Source organism: Pleuronectes platessa, chromosome 10, assembly GCF_947347685.1.
Source record: "Pleuronectes platessa chromosome 10, fPlePla1.1, whole genome shotgun sequence".
Lineage (NCBI taxonomy): Eukaryota > Metazoa > Chordata > Actinopteri > Pleuronectiformes > Pleuronectidae > Pleuronectes > Pleuronectes platessa.
Window position 1 is genome coordinate 24,700,462 of NC_070635.1, and position 19,933 is coordinate 24,720,394.

At 41.2% G+C, this 19,933-nt stretch overlaps 1 protein-coding gene and 3 long non-coding RNA genes across 5 annotated transcripts in view; 3 read left to right on the forward strand and 1 right to left on the reverse strand.

Moving 5' to 3' along the window:
- me1 (malic enzyme 1, NADP(+)-dependent, cytosolic) overlaps positions 1-19,933 on the forward strand; it is a 91,109-nt gene that overhangs the window by 27,308 nt on the left and 43,868 nt on the right. For both annotated transcript variants that reach the window (XM_053433422.1, XM_053433423.1), the window contains exons 2-3: positions 1,758-1,891; positions 12,434-12,583. In XM_053433422.1, the coding sequence (XP_053289397.1) occupies positions 1,758-1,891; positions 12,434-12,583 (284 nt within the window). The remainder of the gene's footprint in view (positions 1-1,757; positions 1,892-12,433; positions 12,584-19,933) is intronic.
- Positions 3,142-5,449, forward strand: LOC128450021 (uncharacterized). The gene is made up of 3 exons (XR_008339935.1): positions 3,142-3,445; positions 3,865-4,047; positions 5,413-5,449. It is a non-coding gene; the product is annotated as an uncharacterized LOC128450021 (long non-coding RNA).
- Positions 5,456-6,072, forward strand: LOC128450022 (uncharacterized). The gene is made up of 2 exons (XR_008339936.1): positions 5,456-5,560; positions 5,797-6,072. It is a non-coding gene; the product is annotated as an uncharacterized LOC128450022 (long non-coding RNA).
- LOC128450020 (uncharacterized) lies at positions 7,471-10,332 on the reverse strand. The gene is made up of 4 exons (XR_008339934.1): positions 10,098-10,332; positions 9,496-9,678; positions 7,983-8,130; positions 7,471-7,746 (listed from the first exon to the last, which is right to left on the reverse strand). It is a non-coding gene; the product is annotated as an uncharacterized LOC128450020 (long non-coding RNA).

The window sequence follows — 19,933 nt, forward strand, 5'->3', positions numbered from 1 at the left end:
ACGACCTCAGGACTGTTTTAACACAGCCAGATACACAAAAAGTGCCGGTGGCTTGGAAAGGCTGTAGGCTGTGGTGCCGGGGCCAAGCATCCGTGGATATGATCCAAAACAGAGACTGTCACAGCGCAGCTCTGCTTCTGTCTCAGCAGTCAGCAACAGTAGCTGGTGTGTTGAGGCTGAGGCTTCACCGGGTCGCTAGTCTTTAATAGATGGAGAAAGGATTAAAGATGCCCTCCAGATCATGCCTGACTTGCAGAGAATAGAAGAGAATGTTTTCCTTATTTAAAATATAGAGTCATGATGGGGACAGGGTCCTTTGGGGGCAAACCACATTAATTTTGTATAGGCAGATGAGCATTAGCTGAAGCACATCAATCTCATTCTGCTTTTTGACGTCACATTTAGGCCCAATCCCATTTCCCCCCTTGGCCCGATCCCTCCCCCTTGTTTTCAAGGGGTAGGGGTGAGGGTTTGACATGAAATTATGTGAAAATACGGGATTATCATGCAAAAAAAAAGATTGATAACATGCTGAATCTAGAGTAATTTTGTAATCCTTATTAATTGAGAAAAAAAACTACATTTGTGGGTCTCTCTCCCAGTTTGCCGGTTATTCAATAGACAATCTGCGTACCCCTAGGTATGAAGTGAGTGTCGGAAAATCTCCGCTCCGAGGGCTAAAAGAGTGTACTCTGTGGAATAGGTCAGAGGTCAGACTCCTTAGTGTGTTTTTCAATGTTTCTCTTCAGAGGTCAAGGGTGAGCGAGATAAAAGCTGAAGTAAAGGTCAAAGCAAAGCAAGTTATTTGTCTGGGCCTCATTGAATGCGTGTGAGTGTGTGTTGTGTTTGAGTTTGAGTAGGTGAAGACATCCACCAGTGTATGAGCTAACGGCATCCTGTCTGAACACAGTGATCCCCTCTGAGAGCCAACACTGACGGATCAGACACGTTTGACCACCTCCTTCATCACACAGGAATGTGGAAACGTTCGTACGTGGGTCTGCCTCCAAATCCGCCCTCCACACGCCCACTTTCAACCATAAATGCTCAATGCAAACCACGGCACGAATATCAAATGATGCTGCTGACAAATGGGCTTCCCCGTGAGTCCTGACGGAGGCACGGCATCAAGCGATGTGAAGAGGAAGCAAAACTTTCTGACACTGACATCGAGCTGTTTGTTAGTAAGGTGGAGGTGAAGAGCGACTTTATGGGACAGCAGTGATGTCACTAATAAAGAAAATACACTGATACTCTAACGCTGCTGTGGTGGATAACACAATGTGTGAGATCAGAAATCGCTGAACCCTCGCTTCCTCCTCGTCCTTCCATTCGCATCGTGCAGAACCCCGCACCACTGTCACGGCAGTATTTATTTATTTAGAGTATTGGACCGATTCCCTGACATCAGTGGATCCTTGTGATCCACTGATGGGCTGTGGCCTGTGGCTGAGGGGTAGAGTGGTCGTCCTCCAACCTGAAGGTTGAATGTCATACAGGACCTGGTTATTGAATCAGGCTTGTGCCGTCATGAATGAAAAGCCACTGTTTGAGACTTAAAATCAACAGGAAAAAAACCACTGGGCAGGACTGGGCAGCAAGTCTAACAACTGCTGAAATGACTTAGAGTGATGTGTCCCTGAGCAAGGCATTCAACACCCAGTGGTGTCTTCCTTTTCTTGATATCCAAAGAAGGTAGAGATTGTGTTAGCCTGTGCTAGGAGAGGATAACCAAGTTGGTTTGTGTGTGTCTGTAGGGCATGGCTTTCACCCTGGATGAGCGTCACCAGCTGGGGATCCACGGCCTGCTGCCCCCCTGCTTCATCAGCCAGGATGTCCAGCTGTTGAGAGTTCTTAAGAACTATGACATGAAGAGAGACGACTTGGACAGGTAAGATGACCACGGGTCAAAGTCTCTTCATGGTGTCATTACGTTGACGTGGTATCTTCTATGAACACCAAAGGGGCAGAGTTGAATTTCCACTGATACCCCAAGACGGATCCCCCGCCTGCTTGCACACTGAGACATCTAACATCTGGTAGCTGTCAAAACGCAAGAGGCAGATTAGTGATCAGCCCTTAGAGATCTTCATTCATCCCCAAACAGCATATATTTTACTGAGAAAATCTCTGCACTGTTCTCTCCTCTGCTTTTCCCCCCTTTTCTCCATCTACTCCCTGTGCCCCTTCATCTGCATGGATGTTTTTATAACCTCCACAGCGACCAAATGAAAACTTCAGTTCAGTTATGCGTGCTTCATCAGGCGCTTAGGAGTTGTAGCTGTTGGCATTATGTAATGAGTGTACCCGCACTGGGCTCTTTGATCAACGAGGTCAGGCCTCTAACTCGGGTCAGAGCTTGGTTTACTGGTTTGAATTATATGCTGAGTGCTTAACATTATCTGTCCGTGAAATTGCTTCTTATTCCAGTCTCCATCATGGACTCTGACATCTCCCCATGTCAGAGTGAGCTGCCTGTGAGACAGGGTCGACAGTTGCTTCGTTTCTCCCCGTAGCAACATGACGGCATCAGCATCTACAAACATTCATTATGAGCCATTCCCATGCAGCATCAACATCACTGACAAGCTTTGGGCTTTGGTCCAGTGGATTAAACGCTGTTATAACATGTTGTGTTTACATGCCGTCTGCTCCTTGACTCTCAACCCCCCACTGGTATTCACTGCCAGACACTGTCATTCATTCTTTACAACCATAATTTGGAACTTTCAATACTTCCTGCTCTATTTTAACCGGTTATCTTAATTCCAACCCAGTCTCATCAGAAAACGTTCAGTGGCAACGTTGGTCCACTTGGAACGACGTTACCATCTCACAATCTGGCCTCTCAGATTGTGAGATGGTAACATTTAGTCAGCCCATTGTTTTGCATTGGCGTGTTCTCACGTCACGTGACTCACAAGCTCCCGTCTGCGGAGAGGAAAACATGGCGGATATTCCTTGTTTTTTCAGATAAAAATATAATTTTGTAACTTAGTTTGGGCATAAAAATACATTCTGACACCATTTCTAGCGAGAAATGTGCTCTTTGCTTCCACAGTCTTCAGCCAGTTCGTGCTTATGATCAATATTTTAATAGTTATCACGAATGTTTTTATCGTTGCTATGAGGGTTGCTATGACGCTGCCATGCGGAAGACCAGGCCACAGCGTGCTGTTAAATTCACCGTCCCTGCGTGGCATCGTTCAGTGATCGTGAATGTTATTCACGGTATATAATATTAATATTTGAGGCTAGATTACACCCCTAATGCTAAGGACCCATCGAGACCGTTCTTCCCGAAGGGGGACCGACTGCGCCACGGACGGACTGGGCGAGCGGAACTGACGTGTGGCTTTTAGTAAACATCCGGTCCTTTAACTCGGGGCTGCGTAATAACCACCGAGCGCTTGGAAGACAAACGATGTCATCTTCCTTCTGTCAGGTGAGTAGTTTATTGTTTTTAAAGATCGTTACGATCTAGGTTTACAGTCCGAGTGCTGAGACAGCGGATGCGGAGTCCGTTGATACACACAATGGATGCTATTCTTCAGCTAAAACGCCATTGATAGCCACATGCTACAGCCCACATTAGCCTGTGCTACCTGGGAGGTGAATACATGGTTGTTAAAACCAGTTCAAGACGCTTAGCTCATCATTGAGGGACGCTACAATATAAATATAAACATGAATTTGATTTATGAATGCTTTAGATTAATAAGGAGTGTATTTCTCTACCATTACTCCACAATATCAGGTCAATTTGGTTTAATGTATAGTATGCACTATGACAATAATGTTTCCATGTTATGGAGTTGCGATTCATTTTATAAAACAATTGCTATGTTCTGTTTTTTAATCAAGGAGGATCCAAGTGAAGCTACAGGAGTTTCATTAACGTCAACAACTTGGACCGAACACTTTGTTTTGCTTGATGAAGAGCAGGAAGGGCAGCCTGGAGAGAAAGAGAAGCCGGGTTGAGCCCACTACCATCATCCACGTACCACGAGGAAGATGAGGGAGAGAAATGATCCTACCATTAAAGAGGTACTTTTAAGTTACATACCAGAAACACCATTTTATATAATGTGCCAAATATACATTTTTATTAAATCCCCAAAGTACGCTTGCTGACATACAAGTTAATATCACACTGAAAGAATTTTGATCAATCATGCTTCCCTGCTGTGATTGTTTAACTGGGAAAACAACTTTTTCCACAGGAAGGCAAGTAAATTTAAGGAATACATTTGCAAAGTTTTCCTCTGTTATGTATAATGATGACCCCCATCAAACATAATGTTAGCAATATTTACACCTTTTAATTTATACTGATTATTTCTGTCTACATGTGTGAATTTGCCTTTATTAGTTTCAGAAAAGAGCGATGATGTATCGGTCAGTGGGCGGCAGCCCGAGACTCCGCAAACTAGTCTGTAAGCAAAGTAGACGAAGGCATCGAGGTTGCGGCCTGCCATCATTGTTATTTTGCTTAAGGGACTGAATATGTTTCATGTAGAAATATTAGCATTTCCCTTATATCTACCAAAACTGCTTGTTTCACAGACTGCAGTTTTGATTTGATCCGATGTGGTGTGCAAATAAAACCGTATCGGCAATGGGTTGTGGGGCATTAACATTTGTAACTCTAATTTTGTTTTGACAAACTGTGAAAAGAACGTTGAGAACATCACCACTCTACAGGAAGACACAGTCCAGTAACGGGTGTCAGAAGTTCAGTAGTGAACGACGGGTACTGTGGAAAAATGTGTGTCATTGTTTGACTCTGTTTACACAAGGTTAACACAAAAAGTTTTGATTGTAAACTGATATCGGTACGAATTCATGTTATTCTCCTCTTCACAAGAAACAAACAATCCAAATTACCTGCAGAACACCCTTGATGGACGCTTCAGCTGCATCGTCAGACTGGCGAGACAGCAAGATGCCAACTTTAATGCCAATTTATTTGTGTAACATTCTGTGACCAAATGTATAGATAACTTTTTGTAGATTGTAAAAAAAGATAACCCATTTATTTAAAAAAAACTACACTAGAATTACCGCACTGCGTTGTATGACTCCGCTAACCAGTGCAGTGTCCGTCTACATATTTCTACATATTTTCTCTCGTATAAATGACACTGTGTCTCTTGACAAATGAAACCATAAGATGAGGTCAGTGTGGCCTTGACCTTTTGACTTTAACACAAATACACAGTTAGACAATCCAAAAACATACAGTTATGCCAAAATATATTTGGTTTCACATTCTAGATGGCATAAGCAGAGACATCAACTCAGGAAAAATATTTCTGTAGAAAAGAAAGCCCTGTACGTGTGTACGTATGTATACATACACACGTACAAACGCACTATTGAGACGTTTTGTTTTTTATCATATATTCTCAGGAAGGACTGATGCATTTACTGAGACGGGACGTGAGGGCCTAATCTGCGTCCTCAGAGTTCAAGCCCAGCAGGCTGCAGCGGTCCTGACATATTCCGGAACAGCAGCACAGTCTTTGGATGACTCCTCTGAAGATGAAAACATGGCGAGGTACTTCTCCACTGATGAAGAACTGTGAGGGCTGTGATTAGCTACACTCTCTTGCTACAAGGCTACTCTTGCTACTCCCTGGCAGCCTTAGGAAGGCATTAGCTTGCTGTTGGGTAGCTGTTAGCTTCAGCATTTTTAGTTTTTAGCGGCCTGTCTGACGTTTATGTTTAAAACAAAAAAATCAGAGGGAACCATCTTCATAATTTAACACTATGGTTTGTTTGTGTGTCCTTCAGTTCTTCTCAAGAGAAGCAGTACAGGTGTGCCTCAGCTCCACGGTCCCTCCTGCAGCCTCCGCTCCTGATGCTAACCTCATGTCTCCATCACACCAAGCAGCAGACCTGGATTGACAGACCTTTCTCCAGAGCTGCCCCCTCCCTCTGAAACCCCCCTCTCCAAAACACTATTTGTGGCGTTTTTAAAGTCTTATTTGCATGAGAATTGTTGATCATAACATTTCCAGCAGATGCCTTAATGTAATGTTTGTGCACAATAAATGACATTGATCATAACATATTGGTATTTCCTTGCACTTCTACACCATGATATTGTCAGATAAGATGCTGATTACATTAAAGCAGTGAATGCTCTGCTTTAAGCAACATAAACACACAATGATCCAATGGATCTGAAGTAGAATGGGCACATTACATTCTGTAGAGAATGCCTCAGTAATTGAAGTCAGAAAATAACTTTCTTTATCTGAGGTTCCAGTCATTTATAGTCACAGCAAAGCACACAGGTCTGGTTGTCTAGGGACACCCATATCATATTGTTTAAGATGTGTAACATCAAGTTTGTGTATCAGTGCAAAATACATACCGTCATTAGTCAAGAGTTCACTCTCTTGTTTACACTAAATTTAGGTGACCCAGATGTTTCACAATGCATCTGATAAGGTCTTATGAGAAACATTCTTAACATTAAAGAAATGAACACAGAAGATAGCAATAACTGTTTGACTTTAATCACTAGCTGGTAATCAGCAGCCTGACTTATTCAAACACATTAATACTACAATGAATGAGGCAGGGGTTATCTATCAGAAATCAACTATATCGTCACATTAGGTTTCTCTTGAGCTCATTGAAATTACCTTCACATTCCACTCACTGTCACCTGAACCATACTGTTGTTTCTGTATCTACAGTGACTTTTAGGAAAACATGTATAAAGCAATGTATAAACAATAATACATCTTATTTATATAGAGCTTTTCAAGAAGTGCAAGTACTTAACTGAGGGACAGCTCATACAAACAATATATATGTCTTAAATCCATGTGATGGGACAGCCTCACACTTGGATGTAAACCAATTTAAAAACACATTTGCTTATACTGGAGATCTTTTAAATTAATGTCCCAGAAATGATTTCTGATAGATAACCCCTGCCTCATTCATTGTAGTATTAATGTGTTTGAATAAGTCAGGCTGCTGATTACCAGCTAGTGATTAAAGTCAAACAGTTATTGCTATCTTCTGTGTTCATTTCTTTAATGTTAAGAATGTTTCTCATAAGACCTTATCAGATGCATTGTGAAACATCTGGGTCACCTAAATTTAGTGTAAACAAGAGAGTGAACTCTTGACTAATGACGGTATGTATTTTGCACTGATACACAAACTTGATGTTACACATCTTAAACAATATGATATGGGTGTCCCTAGACAACCAGACCTGTGTGCTTTGCTGTGACTATAAATGACTGGAACCTCAGATAAAGAAAGTTATTTTCTGACTTCAATTACTGAGGCATTCTCTACAGAATGTAATGTGCCCATTCTACTTCAGATCCATTGGATCATTGTGTGTTTATGTTGCTTAAAGCAGAGCATTCACTGCTTTAATGTAATCAGCATCTTATCTGACAATATCATGGTGTAGAAGTGCAAGGAAATACCAATATGTTATGATCAATGTCATTTATTGTGCACAAACATTACATTAAGGCATCTGCTGGAAATGTTATGATCAACAATTCTCATGCAAATAAGACTTTAAAAACGCCACAAATAGTGTTTTGGAGAGGGGGGTTTCAGAGGGAGGGGGCAGCTCTGGAGAAAGGTCTGTCAATCCAGGTCTGCTGCTTGGTGTGATGGAGACATGAGGTTAGCATCAGGAGCGGAGGCTGCAGGAGGGACCGTGGAGCTGAGGCACACCTGTACTGCTTCTCTTGAGAAGAACTGAAGGACACACAAACAAACCATAGTGTTAAATTATGAAGATGGTTCCCTCTGATTTTTTTGTTTTAAACATAAACGTCAGACAGGCCGCTAAAAACTAAAAATGCTGAAGCTAACAGCTACCCAACAGCAAGCTAATGCCTTCCTAAGGCTGCCAGGGAGTAGCATGAGTAGCCTTGTAGCAAGAGAGTGTAGCTAATCACAGCCCTCACAGTTCTTCATCAGTGGAGAAGTACCTCGCCATGTTTTCATCTTCAGAGGAGTCATCCAAAGACTGTGCTGCTGTTCCGGAATATGTCAGGACCGCTGCAGCCTGCTGGGCTTGAACTCTGAGGACGCAGATTAGGCCCTCACGTCCCGTCTCAGTAAATGCATCAGTCCTTCCTGAGAATATATGATAAAAAACAAAACGTCTCAATAGTGCGTTTGTACGTGTGTATGTATACATACGTACACACGTACAGGGCTTTCTTTTCTACAGAAATATTTTTCCTGAGTTGATGTCTCTGCTTATGCCATCTAGAATGTGAAACCAAATATATTTTGGCATAACTGTATGTTTTCGGATTGTCTAACTGTGTATTTGTGTTAAAGTCAAAAGGTCAAGGCCACACTGACCTCATCTTATGGTTTCATTTGTCAAGAGACACAGTGTCATTTATACGAGAGAAAATATGTAGAAATATGTAGACGGACACTGCACTGGTTAGCGGAGTCATACAACGCAGTGCGGTAATTCTAGTGTAGTTTTTTTTAAATAAATGGGTTATCTTTTTTTACAATCTACAAAAAGTTATCTATACATTTGGTCACAGAATGTTACACAAATAAATTGGCATTAAAGTTGGCATCTTGCTGTCTCGCCAGTCTGACGATGCAGCTGAAGCGTCCATCAAGGGTGTTCTGCAGGTAATTTGGATTGTTTGTTTCTTGTGAAGAGGAGAATAACATGAATTCGTACCGATATCAGTTTACAATCAAAACTTTTTGTGTTAACCTTGTGTAAACAGAGTCAAACAATGACACACATTTTTCCACAGTACCCGTCGTTCACTACTGAACTTCTGACACCCGTTACTGGACTGTGTCTTCCTGTAGAGTGGTGATGTTCTCAACGTTCTTTTCACAGTTTGTCAAAACAAAATTAGAGTTACAAATGTTAATGCCCCACAACCCATTGCCGATACGGTTTTATTTGCACACCACATCGGATCAAAACAAAACTGCAGTCTGTGAAACAAGCAGTTTTGGTAGATATAAGGGAAATGCTAATATTTCTACATGAAACATATTCAGTCCCTTAAGCAAAATAACAATGATGGCAGGCCGCAACCTCGATGCCTTCGTCTACTTTGCTTACAGACTAGTTTGCGGAGTCTCGGGCTGCCGCCCACTGACCGATACATCATCGCTCTTTTCTGAAACTAATAAAGGCAAATTCACACATGTAGACAGAAATAATCAGTATAAATTAAAAGGTGTAAATATTGCTAACATTATGTTTGATGGGGGTCATCATTATACATAACAGAGGAAAACTTTGCAAATGTATTCCTTAAATTTACTTGCCTTCCTGTGGAAAAAGTTGTTTTCCCAGTTAAACAATCACAGCAGGGAAGCATGATTGATCAAAATTCTTTCAGTGTGATATTAACTTGTATGTCAGCAAGCGTACTTTGGGGATTTAATAAAAATGTATATTTGGCACATTATATAAAATGGTGTTTCTGGTATGTAACTTAAAAGTACCTCTTTAATGGTAGGATCATTTCTCTCCCTCATCTTCCTCGTGGTACGTGGATGATGGTAGTGGGCTCAACCCGGCTTCTCTTTCTCTCCAGGCTGCCCTTCCTGCTCTTCATCAAGCAAAACAAAGTGTTCGGTCCAAGTTGTTGACGTTAATGAAACTCCTGTAGCTTCACTTGGATCCTCCTTGATTAAAAAACAGAACATAGCAATTGTTTTATAAAATGAATCGCAACTCCATAACATGGAAACATTATTGTCATAGTGCATACTATACATTAAACCAAATTGACCTGATATTGTGGAGTAATGGTAGAGAAATACACTCCTTATTAATCTAAAGCATTCATAAATCAAATTCATGTTTATATTTATATTGTAGCGTCCCTCAATGATGAGCTAAGCGTCTTGAACTGGTTTTAACAACCATGTATTCACCTCCCAGGTAGCACAGGCTAATGTGGGCTGTAGCATGTGGCTATCAATGGCGTTTTAGCTGAAGAATAGCATCCATTGTGTGTATCAACGGACTCCGCATCCGCTGTCTCAGCACTCGGACTGTAAACCTAGATCGTAACGATCTTTAAAAACAATAAACTACTCACCTGACAGAAGGAAGATGACATCGTTTGTCTTCCAAGCGCTCGGTGGTTATTACGCAGCCCCGAGTTAAAGGACCGGATGTTTACTAAAAGCCACACGTCAGTTCCGCTCGCCCAGTCCGTCCGTGGCGCAGTCGGTCCCCCTTCGGGAAGAACGGTCTCGATGGGTCCTTAGCATTAGGGGTGTAATCTAGCCTCAAATATTAATATTATATACCGTGAATAACATTCACGATCACTGAACGATGCCACGCAGGGACGGTGAATTTAACAGCACGCTGTGGCCTGGTCTTCCGCATGGCAGCGTCATAGCAACCCTCATAGCAACGATAAAAACATTCGTGATAACTATTAAAATATTGATCATAAGCACGAACTGGCTGAAGACTGTGGAAGCAAAGAGCACATTTCTCGCTAGAAATGGTGTCAGAATGTATTTTTATGCCCAAACTAAGTTACAAAATTATATTTTTATCTGAAAAAACAAGGAATATCCGCCATGTTTTCCTCTCCGCAGACGGGAGCTTGTGAGTCACGTGACGTGAGAACACGCCAATGCAAAACAATGGGCTGACTAAATGTTACCATCTCACAATCTGAGAGGCCAGATTGTGAGATGGTAACGTCGTTCCAAGTGGACCAACGTTGCCACTGAACGTTTTCTGATGAGACTGGGTTGCTTAATTCCCACGTTCTTTTCATTTTCAGTGGAATTTGTCCCGGTTTTGAATTATTGTGACAAATTGGGGAACAGCACTGTGTTTAGGATTTGAGATGATGGAGCAGGTTAAGTATCAACATTGACTGTGTCAACAAGTGTCAGAGGAAATGGATGTTCAAAAGCTTTGCCAATGAAAATAGTTCAGTGTATAAAATAGCGAAGGGAAAACCTTGTAGTCAGTGAGGTTGTTAGAAGGCAGTAACAGGCCAATAATGAGCCTGACAGACTAGAGCCGGTTCATTGCTCATGCTACAGTAGATGGAGATAGATGATGTCCTGGCTTCCTCAGTAGGTTGACTTTAAAGGAAACGCTGCACTCACTAAGGCAGCACGGCTACTCCTCTGTTAAGCAGTGTGCACCAATAATATTCTTGTTTCCTGGATGTGGGTTATGTTCACTTCTTTTAAGGCTAAGAAAAGAGGGGCAAATTATATGTAGCAGTAGTTTTAAGCAGTAACTCTGTGGCTTGTATTTGACCAAGTGATTTTGTTACAATTTGTTTGATGAGTGAAGTCAACCAAATATTTAAACTGAGAAAACTATTTTGTTGTCTGAATTCACATTTTCTCTTAGTGTAGTTGGGGAGTTTGCCTGTAACAAATTAATTCCAGCTATCTCATCAAACTGCCTCAATCCTAACGATTATTGTCTATCATTAACTAACCTGGTAATAATTTTCTCAAATTGTATTATATATTATTATATTTGGCCCATGAGGTGTCGATAAATAATAATAACAAGAAAATGCTAATCAATATTTCCTTAGGTCCAAAGTGACTTCTTGAAAACCCTAAAATATTTAGTTTACCATCATGTAAGATGACAAAATGCAGGGTATTCTTACATTTACGATAAAGGAATTTGAAAAGTTTTGGCCTTCTTGCTTGAAAAATACTTAAACAATGCACTTTCCCAATTTTCTTCGACTATTTGATGATAAATTGAAACAAATACTATACTTGAGTCTATCAAGCAAATTATCACTCTGTGGAAAAAAGAATAATTCAAGTCCAAACATTACGACAGAAACCTTTCATTTGACATTTGGCGGATTCTTAATACATTTAAACAGTTTTCTTCAAGAGCAGCTGTCATCACTGTGCATTGTGCTGCAGCCTTTGTGGCTTAACCTATATCAGAGAGGGTGTGCATGCTTTGTAACCCCTCAACAAGAGGTACCTTGTGCGTCTGGCTTCATGGAAACTTCTCTGATTAGGAAAAGAGCCCTCTCTGGCATGCGCTGCTTAATTTGGCTCATATGCAAGCCCTCAGTTCTCGGTCATTCTGCAATGAGATCAAAGGACTTGTGTGGCCTATCTAAGGAGCTGATTTTTTTCCTGTGTTTATCCAATCAGCCTCATCATAAACAAATATACCATTAGAGGTAGTTACTGTACAATAGAGCAAAGTTTTACAGTATTTTTTAGTATGTATGTGGCCCAACTCTCACAAAATCTCCAGTATCCTCCAATCTTACTGTTTTTTCTCATTCACAAACACGCAGGATTTAACATCTGACTTTAATAATCCCGTTCTCAGTTCAGCAGGTATGAGTCGTCAAGCTGGTAAAGATTAACATGAGGTGTTTTTCTCCCTGCTCCTCGCTTTCATTCACAGATATGTGTTCCTTATGGGGCTCCAGGACCGCAGCGAGAAGCTCTTCTATCGGGCGCTAACTTCAGACATCGAAAGGTTTATGCCCGTCATTTACACCCCCACCGTTGGCTTGGCCTGCCAGCAGTATGGCCTGATATTTAGAAGACCGAGGTGAGTCACCATCACAACACTTTCCTCCCTCTTGAGCTATGAAACAGTACATTCCCAAGCAAACTGACCTAATTTACATTGAGATTTTATTCATCCAATTTCTCACTGCTGGGAACAGGAAGTTGCCGATGCTGTTTTCTTACTCGGTTTCCACCCAGTCAATCTTCCACCACTCACTTATTACGTGTTTTTTATGGTATTGGCTCCTTTGTTCTTTCTTCTACTGTTGAATGTTGGCTGAAAGGCACCAATGTTCCACTGCCTCAGGCTGGTTCTTCACACGCTGCTGAGAACTTCCTGGTCACAGGTTTAGCCTAGTAATATGGAACCTAATGGGGACTTTATGTATTTTGTCAACTCAAGAAAGACTATCCAAGTTGAGGGAGCTTACTACTGTTACTTTAGTAGCCTCTCCAGTTTAAACCCACGCAATAACAGCAAGCTTGTTTCCGTGAGCCTGTCTCTGATTTGTGCAAAAAAGCCTCAGAGTGGAGGCAGAAAAAAAACATTTAAAGTACAGCAATTGTTTCTTTTTTACTTGGCTTACAAAATGATTGTATAGATGAACGCAAAATGTGAGGAAATGCAACAAAAACTGTGACTAAATCATGATGTACAAAATTAAAACAAGTAGCAGAGTCCTCCTGCAATTTGATACATGTACAATAACAAATGCCAAATTTTCCATATGGTATCATTTGAGGTTTTGACTGACACCCTTTTAAAAACATAATCTTTCTCATGCCCAGTTATTCTGTGATGGTTTAATGGCCCCTGCGGGAAGAGTTGTGGCATATGTAGCAAATGGAAACACATTAATTAACGGGCGGCTGTGGCGTAGAGTGGTCGTCCTCCAACCTGAAGGTCGGCGGTTCGATCCCCAGTCTGACCCATATGCATGCCTAAGTGTCCTTGGGCAAGATGCTGAACCCTAAATGGCCCCCCATAGAATAACAAAGTGCTGCAATTAGATGCACTGTATGAATGTGTGTGTGAATGGAAAACTTTACTGTAAGGTGCTTTGAGTGGTCATCAAGACTAGAAAAGCGCTATATAAATACAAAACCATTTACCATTTATCAACTGTCAGTTTTCAAAATATTTATCAAAAATGTGCTCGTTTTGGTGAAAACCTGGATACTCTGTTCTACAATGTGAAACATTTGTATTCCTTCAGACACAGGGTATGTGTACGCATCATGTTTATGGGGTGTCCATCAGGAGTTACGTACTGTATCTGCATCCCATTTCTTGTGAACATGATATCTCAAGAATGCCTTGAGGGAATTTCTTAATACTGTATAAACATCCACTTGGACTTAAATAGGAACCGATTAGATTTTGGTGAGTGAAAGTCAAATGTAAAGATCAGTGGACCTCACAATCTCTTTTTTGCATTGGAACAATGATATCTTAAAAATGCCTCAAGACTCTCCTTTCAGAACTGTGGACCTTGTCACAAATGCCAATTGACTCGAAGATTAATCTTTTGAATTTGGTAGATCAAAGGTGAAAGGTCAATGTGGCCTCACAAATTAAGTTTTTAGCCTGTTGAGCCTGATATCTCAAGTCTTCTTTTAGGGATATTATTCAAATTTTGACCAGAGTGAAAGATTAGGTGATCAGAAACCAGAGGTCAAAGCTCATTCCAGAGTCTAGATAAAAAATAAGTGGAAAGTGCAGTTATTGGTGACACACAAATTCACAGTACAGTGTTTCTAGTTCAACTCTTTCGCACAAAAAAACCCCCTCAAAATTCTGGTTGTGTTTATTTACTTGCAAAAACCTTTACATCCAGGCTGCGAAGGTCAGACAACAGCCTTAAAGTTTTTATCCCCCCAAATAGTGGCAATCGATCAGCGTCTGGGAATGTATGCAGTTTATTCCTGCCACTGTAATCATGGTGGCTTAGTTAAACAGCACACGGCAAATATCATACAGTGGGTTCATCTAAACATCTGAGGTGGGTTCATCTACAGGATATACAGATTGACATACAAAAAACAGATACAAATCTTCTTTGAGGCCTTGTTTCACCCGAGGCTCCAGAAATTGGTAAAACTGTTGTAGGTCTGAAAGCTGTGATTTGAAGTGTTCAGGCGAAACAAAAAGGCAGTCTTGAATGTGTATGTAATGTTAGAGCTGCTCGTAGATGCTATAAAATCTGAACCAAATTTGGAGGTTGCGGTGACTCGAGCAGCTGGAGTTTGGTTAGACAGCTCAGCCTTAGAACTGCTGAAATTCGTTCAGTGTTCACCTTAAGTGGCATTGGCAGATGTTCATTGGTTTCCTCCCCTTTTCTAATAAAAACACACTTTGACGCTCTCCCTCCATCCCACACACACACACCTCTCCACTTGTATCTTTTCCCCCTCAAATAGGTTCATCAGGTCCAAGTCTCTCACTATCTGACAGACTCTCTCTAAGCAGTTCGTAATAGATACTGATATGAAGATAGTGCTTTTTTTTTTCCAGTGATGCATTCCAGGCCATATTCTGTTTTACCTCCCTGCATTTACTCTCACCTAGGTGGTTGCAACTGTTGGTTTATTTTCATTCTAAAAAGACTGATAGGAGAAAGACCACACTGGTCAACAGATCTTCATCATTCAAGTTCACTTCCACTTTAATTAGTGCCTCCTTTTAGAGAACAAAAAAGGACCGTTATTGGGGTCAGTTGCATTTTCATAAGTGTCAGTTGCATTTTCATAATGATGCAGGGAACAACCATATAACTTCTCTGAGTACATCATACCTCTAGCATTGCCAGAAACAGTTCACTCAATTTGTTTGTCTATTCCCACCATGGATGTTTTTGATAAGCTGTGAAACCCATGTTTTCCTAATTAGGCTGTTTTATTATGAATTATTACCTTGGGCAGATTTTAAATACTTGGAAAATCAAGTTCTCCAATACACATTGCTCTGTTACCCAACAGCTCTGTGTTTCCCTGTCCCTGCACAACTATGTGGAAAATATTCCTAGCATGCTTCCCTTCCTCTCACACCGAGCTGGCTGGAAGAGTCATTTTATACACTCCCTCAGTCTCCTAGCAAAGTGGGCCAGGACCTGCTGCCAGGGCCCCGAGGCTGAGAGTAGGGCCTCTGTGAAATGTGCATCAAGGGGTCAGTCAGCAGAATACGCTGGGGACAAAGCAGGCAGTCTCTGAAAATCTCAGGCTGTTTCTCTATTCTGACCATGACTGAGAAGAAGAAAAGGAAAAAAGGAAAATAGATTTTTATATATATATATATATATATAAATATATATATATATATATATATATACAGTGGCTGCTAAATATTGTACCGTGCCTCAACAAATTTTTGGTTTTTACGTGTGATATTTTAATAGCTGTTACATAGTCATGGAATTTAGTCCTGACAGTTAGATCCTAATTTACTAAGGTGATCCCCTGACCCTTCTCTAGCACCATGAGCGGGTTCAACTTTTCACTTATCCTTGAAATATCTCTCCTGATTGGCACAAAGTTGTGTAGAGATATTCATTTTTCCAGAATGGATTGATATGAGGTTGTCAATTTGGTGGCCTCAGTGAATCTTGCCAAATATCGGTTGGATTGTGACAAAATTTGGTAGAAACATCCACTCCTCACTCTGAATTAATTGAAATAACTCATCACTTAACTTTGTGCCATCATCGAATTCAAAATGTCTCTACTTCACAAATACCCAATACAACACTCCTTTTGTTACACCCACATCATTTGCTTCCATGCAGAGAAGCATGCTTTCATATGGTGGTTTATTATGATGTGCATGTATGATAGGTTGCATTTTCTCCCTAAATACACACCCATCATTCGAGGGCTTTCACACCTATCTTGTTCGGATTTTTCAGTTAAATCTAAAATAGCCTTGCGCCAAAGAAGTAGTCTCAGTCTGAATCAAATGAACAATGTCTCAGTTTGTTTGCAGTGTGAAAACATTTCAGACAATGGCAATAAACAATAGGAGAAAAATTGGGAAAAGTGGCTCACAGGATTGCTTAAATCAAGGAGGATGACATTTTTATATTTTTCTCGTACCAATACCAAATGGATATTACAGTGACCACGAAATTAATGTCTTCATTCATTTTCTTTTTGAATTCAAATTGAAATCCCAAATTTTTATATCCACTTTAATGAAAAAGGTTTACAAACCAATCAATGTAATCTATAGATAGACGCAGCACATGTAGATGATGACAGGACATACATGTCATACAGCTCCCTAAATTAAAATGTGAAACCAAAACTAACTGGATCAAATGTAAACGATGGAACAAAGAAATGAACCTTGGTTTGAAACGGGTCCAGTCTTTCAGGTGCCAAGTGACTAAGTGCAACCCTGAGTTTGTATCATTAAAATAAAAAGGACGTAGTCTTGTTTAATTTCACAGCATTGTGCTAAAAGATTGTAAACTTTGTCAGCTTCATGGTAGCATTGCCACTTTGAGCACGTTAGCATGGTCATGTTATTCATTCTAAAGCCTTAAATGCCTAGTTACAGCTTAACAAATGTCTCACGTCTGTAATCTTTGCTGCATGTGTCAAGAGCGCGAAATAAAAACATTCTGTTACTATCTAAGTAGCAGAGTTTTTTACTCATTATCCTCCTCTAAAAATGCCTGCGTGTGTGTGTGTGTGCCTGTTTTCCAGTGGGACCACCATAGCTGCAGATTAGGGCTCTAATCACTGGCTTCTAGTCATAAAGATGTTCTGTTAGGAAGCAGCAGCCTCGCTTTGTCTTGCCTGATTTGACCAGCTAATCTGCCTCATGAAGACTAAACACTCCGACACCGGGCTCTGTACCTGAGGCCAAAGGTCAAACGCCATTAAGTGTCAAATAACGGCTGATTCACTGATCTTTAGACGGGGCAGACGCAGGAAGGCAAGCCGCACAAAGGAACACATTCAATTCATCAGAAGATTAGTGGACATGCTTACTCTTTAATGGTTTGTAAGCTCATGAGCGAACACTGTGTTTAAGCAGAAAACGTTTCTATGTCTCCGTCACATGAAGTTGGGTTGTGGGTTGTCTACTTTTTTTGACAACTAAAAGTGCTCAGTTGTGATAATTGAGTGTTTTATCGCAGAAACATATACTCAGTGTTGCATGAGTATAATGCGATTTTATTTCAGCTATTTCCAGTGCCACTGTGCTTCTGTGGTGCACTGCCAAGAAGTGTTTAAATAAACTTGTAATGAGCCCTATTTAAAGTAAGAGACTGCATGTTCAAGGAGCTCTCAGGGTAAATGACCTGAACCAATCCATCTTACTGATGGAGATGGATGATCATTGGCAGCCCATTATAGAATCCTTGTTAAGGGTCAAGGGTTATTAACTCTGTTGTAACTACAGTTGTCTATAAGGAGCTGGAAAGTGTAAAACATACACATTCTTTTACTCCCCAGAGTTAGTTTGGGTGAAGACCAGATGTTTTTTTCTTCCACCACTCCTTCAGACATACCGTAGCTTTTACTGCCTACAGATTGATTATATCTGTTTGATATTAACTGCCAATGCTGTGTTGTAAACAGGCTGTAACTGAGATGTCCACTTATTCCTGCACACTCTCGAAAATTCACAAGTTTATATGATAAGTCAGGATAAGTCAGAAAGCTTAGGTATATTTACTGAATATGCACTGTGAATATGCACAGTGTATAAAGTAGATAACAGCAGCAGCATCCTTCCACACTTTTGAGTCAACGTTTAGAGGTGTCCCGGGGGTCCCTTGTTTATGCGGCCACTTAAATGTCTCCACCGGCCCGGTTAGCTTGCGAGCTAACGCTAGCCGGGGAGCTGGGCTCCCCTAGCCGGGTGGAACCCCTAGGGAGCTAGCGTTAGCTTGCGGGCTAAATGGGCCGATGGAGCCCGGCTAGCGTTAGCTCGCTTGTCCAAGGCCATGTAGTGTTACGCCCCTGGTCTAGGGGAAAACAGAGACATAAAATGTGGTGCTTCTCCCATTCTCCCACTCCCAAGCAGGCCAGTGTCACAAGGTATTTTTGTTTAGGGGTAGCTTTTTATTTTAACTTCAGAGGGAGAGAAGGCCAACACAACAAACAAAAACAATCTATTTCCCTACCTTCCTTCTACAAACCAAAAATGTTAACAAAAAGACAAAAGCTTGCCTAACTCCTAAACCAGAAACACAGGAGAAAAAAGGGTAAAAGAAAATGGATTCTCCCTCCTACAGGGCTACCACACACAGTTTTTCTATTTTCATACATACGCAACACAACAATAATTCAGCCTGACACTGGTCCCAGTTGGATCTGGGAGAATTGGTGGAGAGAGGAGGACTGCAGTCAGTCAGTGGTTCAAGTAGGTTCCTCTCTTCACTCTGGCCAATCCTGGAGCAGCAATCAGGCGGCTAACGCCAATCAGCAGGTCCAACCTGCTAGCAATCAGGCACCCACACACACACACTCAAAGAGGAGGAACAGAGCAGTAACACATATAGACAGTAACACATAGACACCCAGGGTCGTAACAGTAGCGAGACTTCCTACATGGGCATGGTGTGACTATGATGTTTATTTCGGTCGTAATCCCATTCGACGCACTCTAGTGTATCGTTTCTGACATAGAGGAACCACAACAAATCGCGGGAGTTGTTTTTTCCAGAGTTTTTGGGATGGTAGACATGCCAGATACCCAAATTAACGTGTAGAAGCACTACAAAAGTGGAATTTTCATAATATGTCCCCTTTAAATCCACAGCAGGGCTAGGGTTTGCTGTGTAAACATAGGAAGTAATCAAATTAAATACGTTTCACTAACTGTCTACTCAAATAAGACGACCTGGATGATTTATCTGTGACCTGCAGTACCAGAGATCACTGCTTATTCAAATAGTATAACTTTCCATGACTGAAAGTGGAGTAGCATGCCCAGTGAGCAAGGTGCTTGGATTTGGCTCTTTGGGTGAAACTCCAGTGTCTCTAAGAAACCATAGAATCATTACAGATATATTTATTTAGGGTTTTGGTTGGGCTAAAGGCTGTCAGCCTAAAAGCCTGCCTGGCAGTCATTGTGATTATCTCTCCCTTTACCTCAGACATGCTCGGCTTTTGGTCAATCTCCCATTTGGTTTAGATCCGCTCATGGTCCGTGCAGGCTTCAACTGACCTTCTGTCACTCAAGTTTGGATTTTGAATTCAGGCATCTGTTTTTCTACAAACCTTACATAAACCAGAGGAATGACAGATGTGGAACAATGAAGAACAGACTGACACTGTTTACCTTCTTCAGCAGTACAAGCAGACCAGGTTGCACGGCCACTAAAAATTAAGCGATAGATGCCTTCTGACAGTTCCATTGGTTAGGTGACCCTTGCTT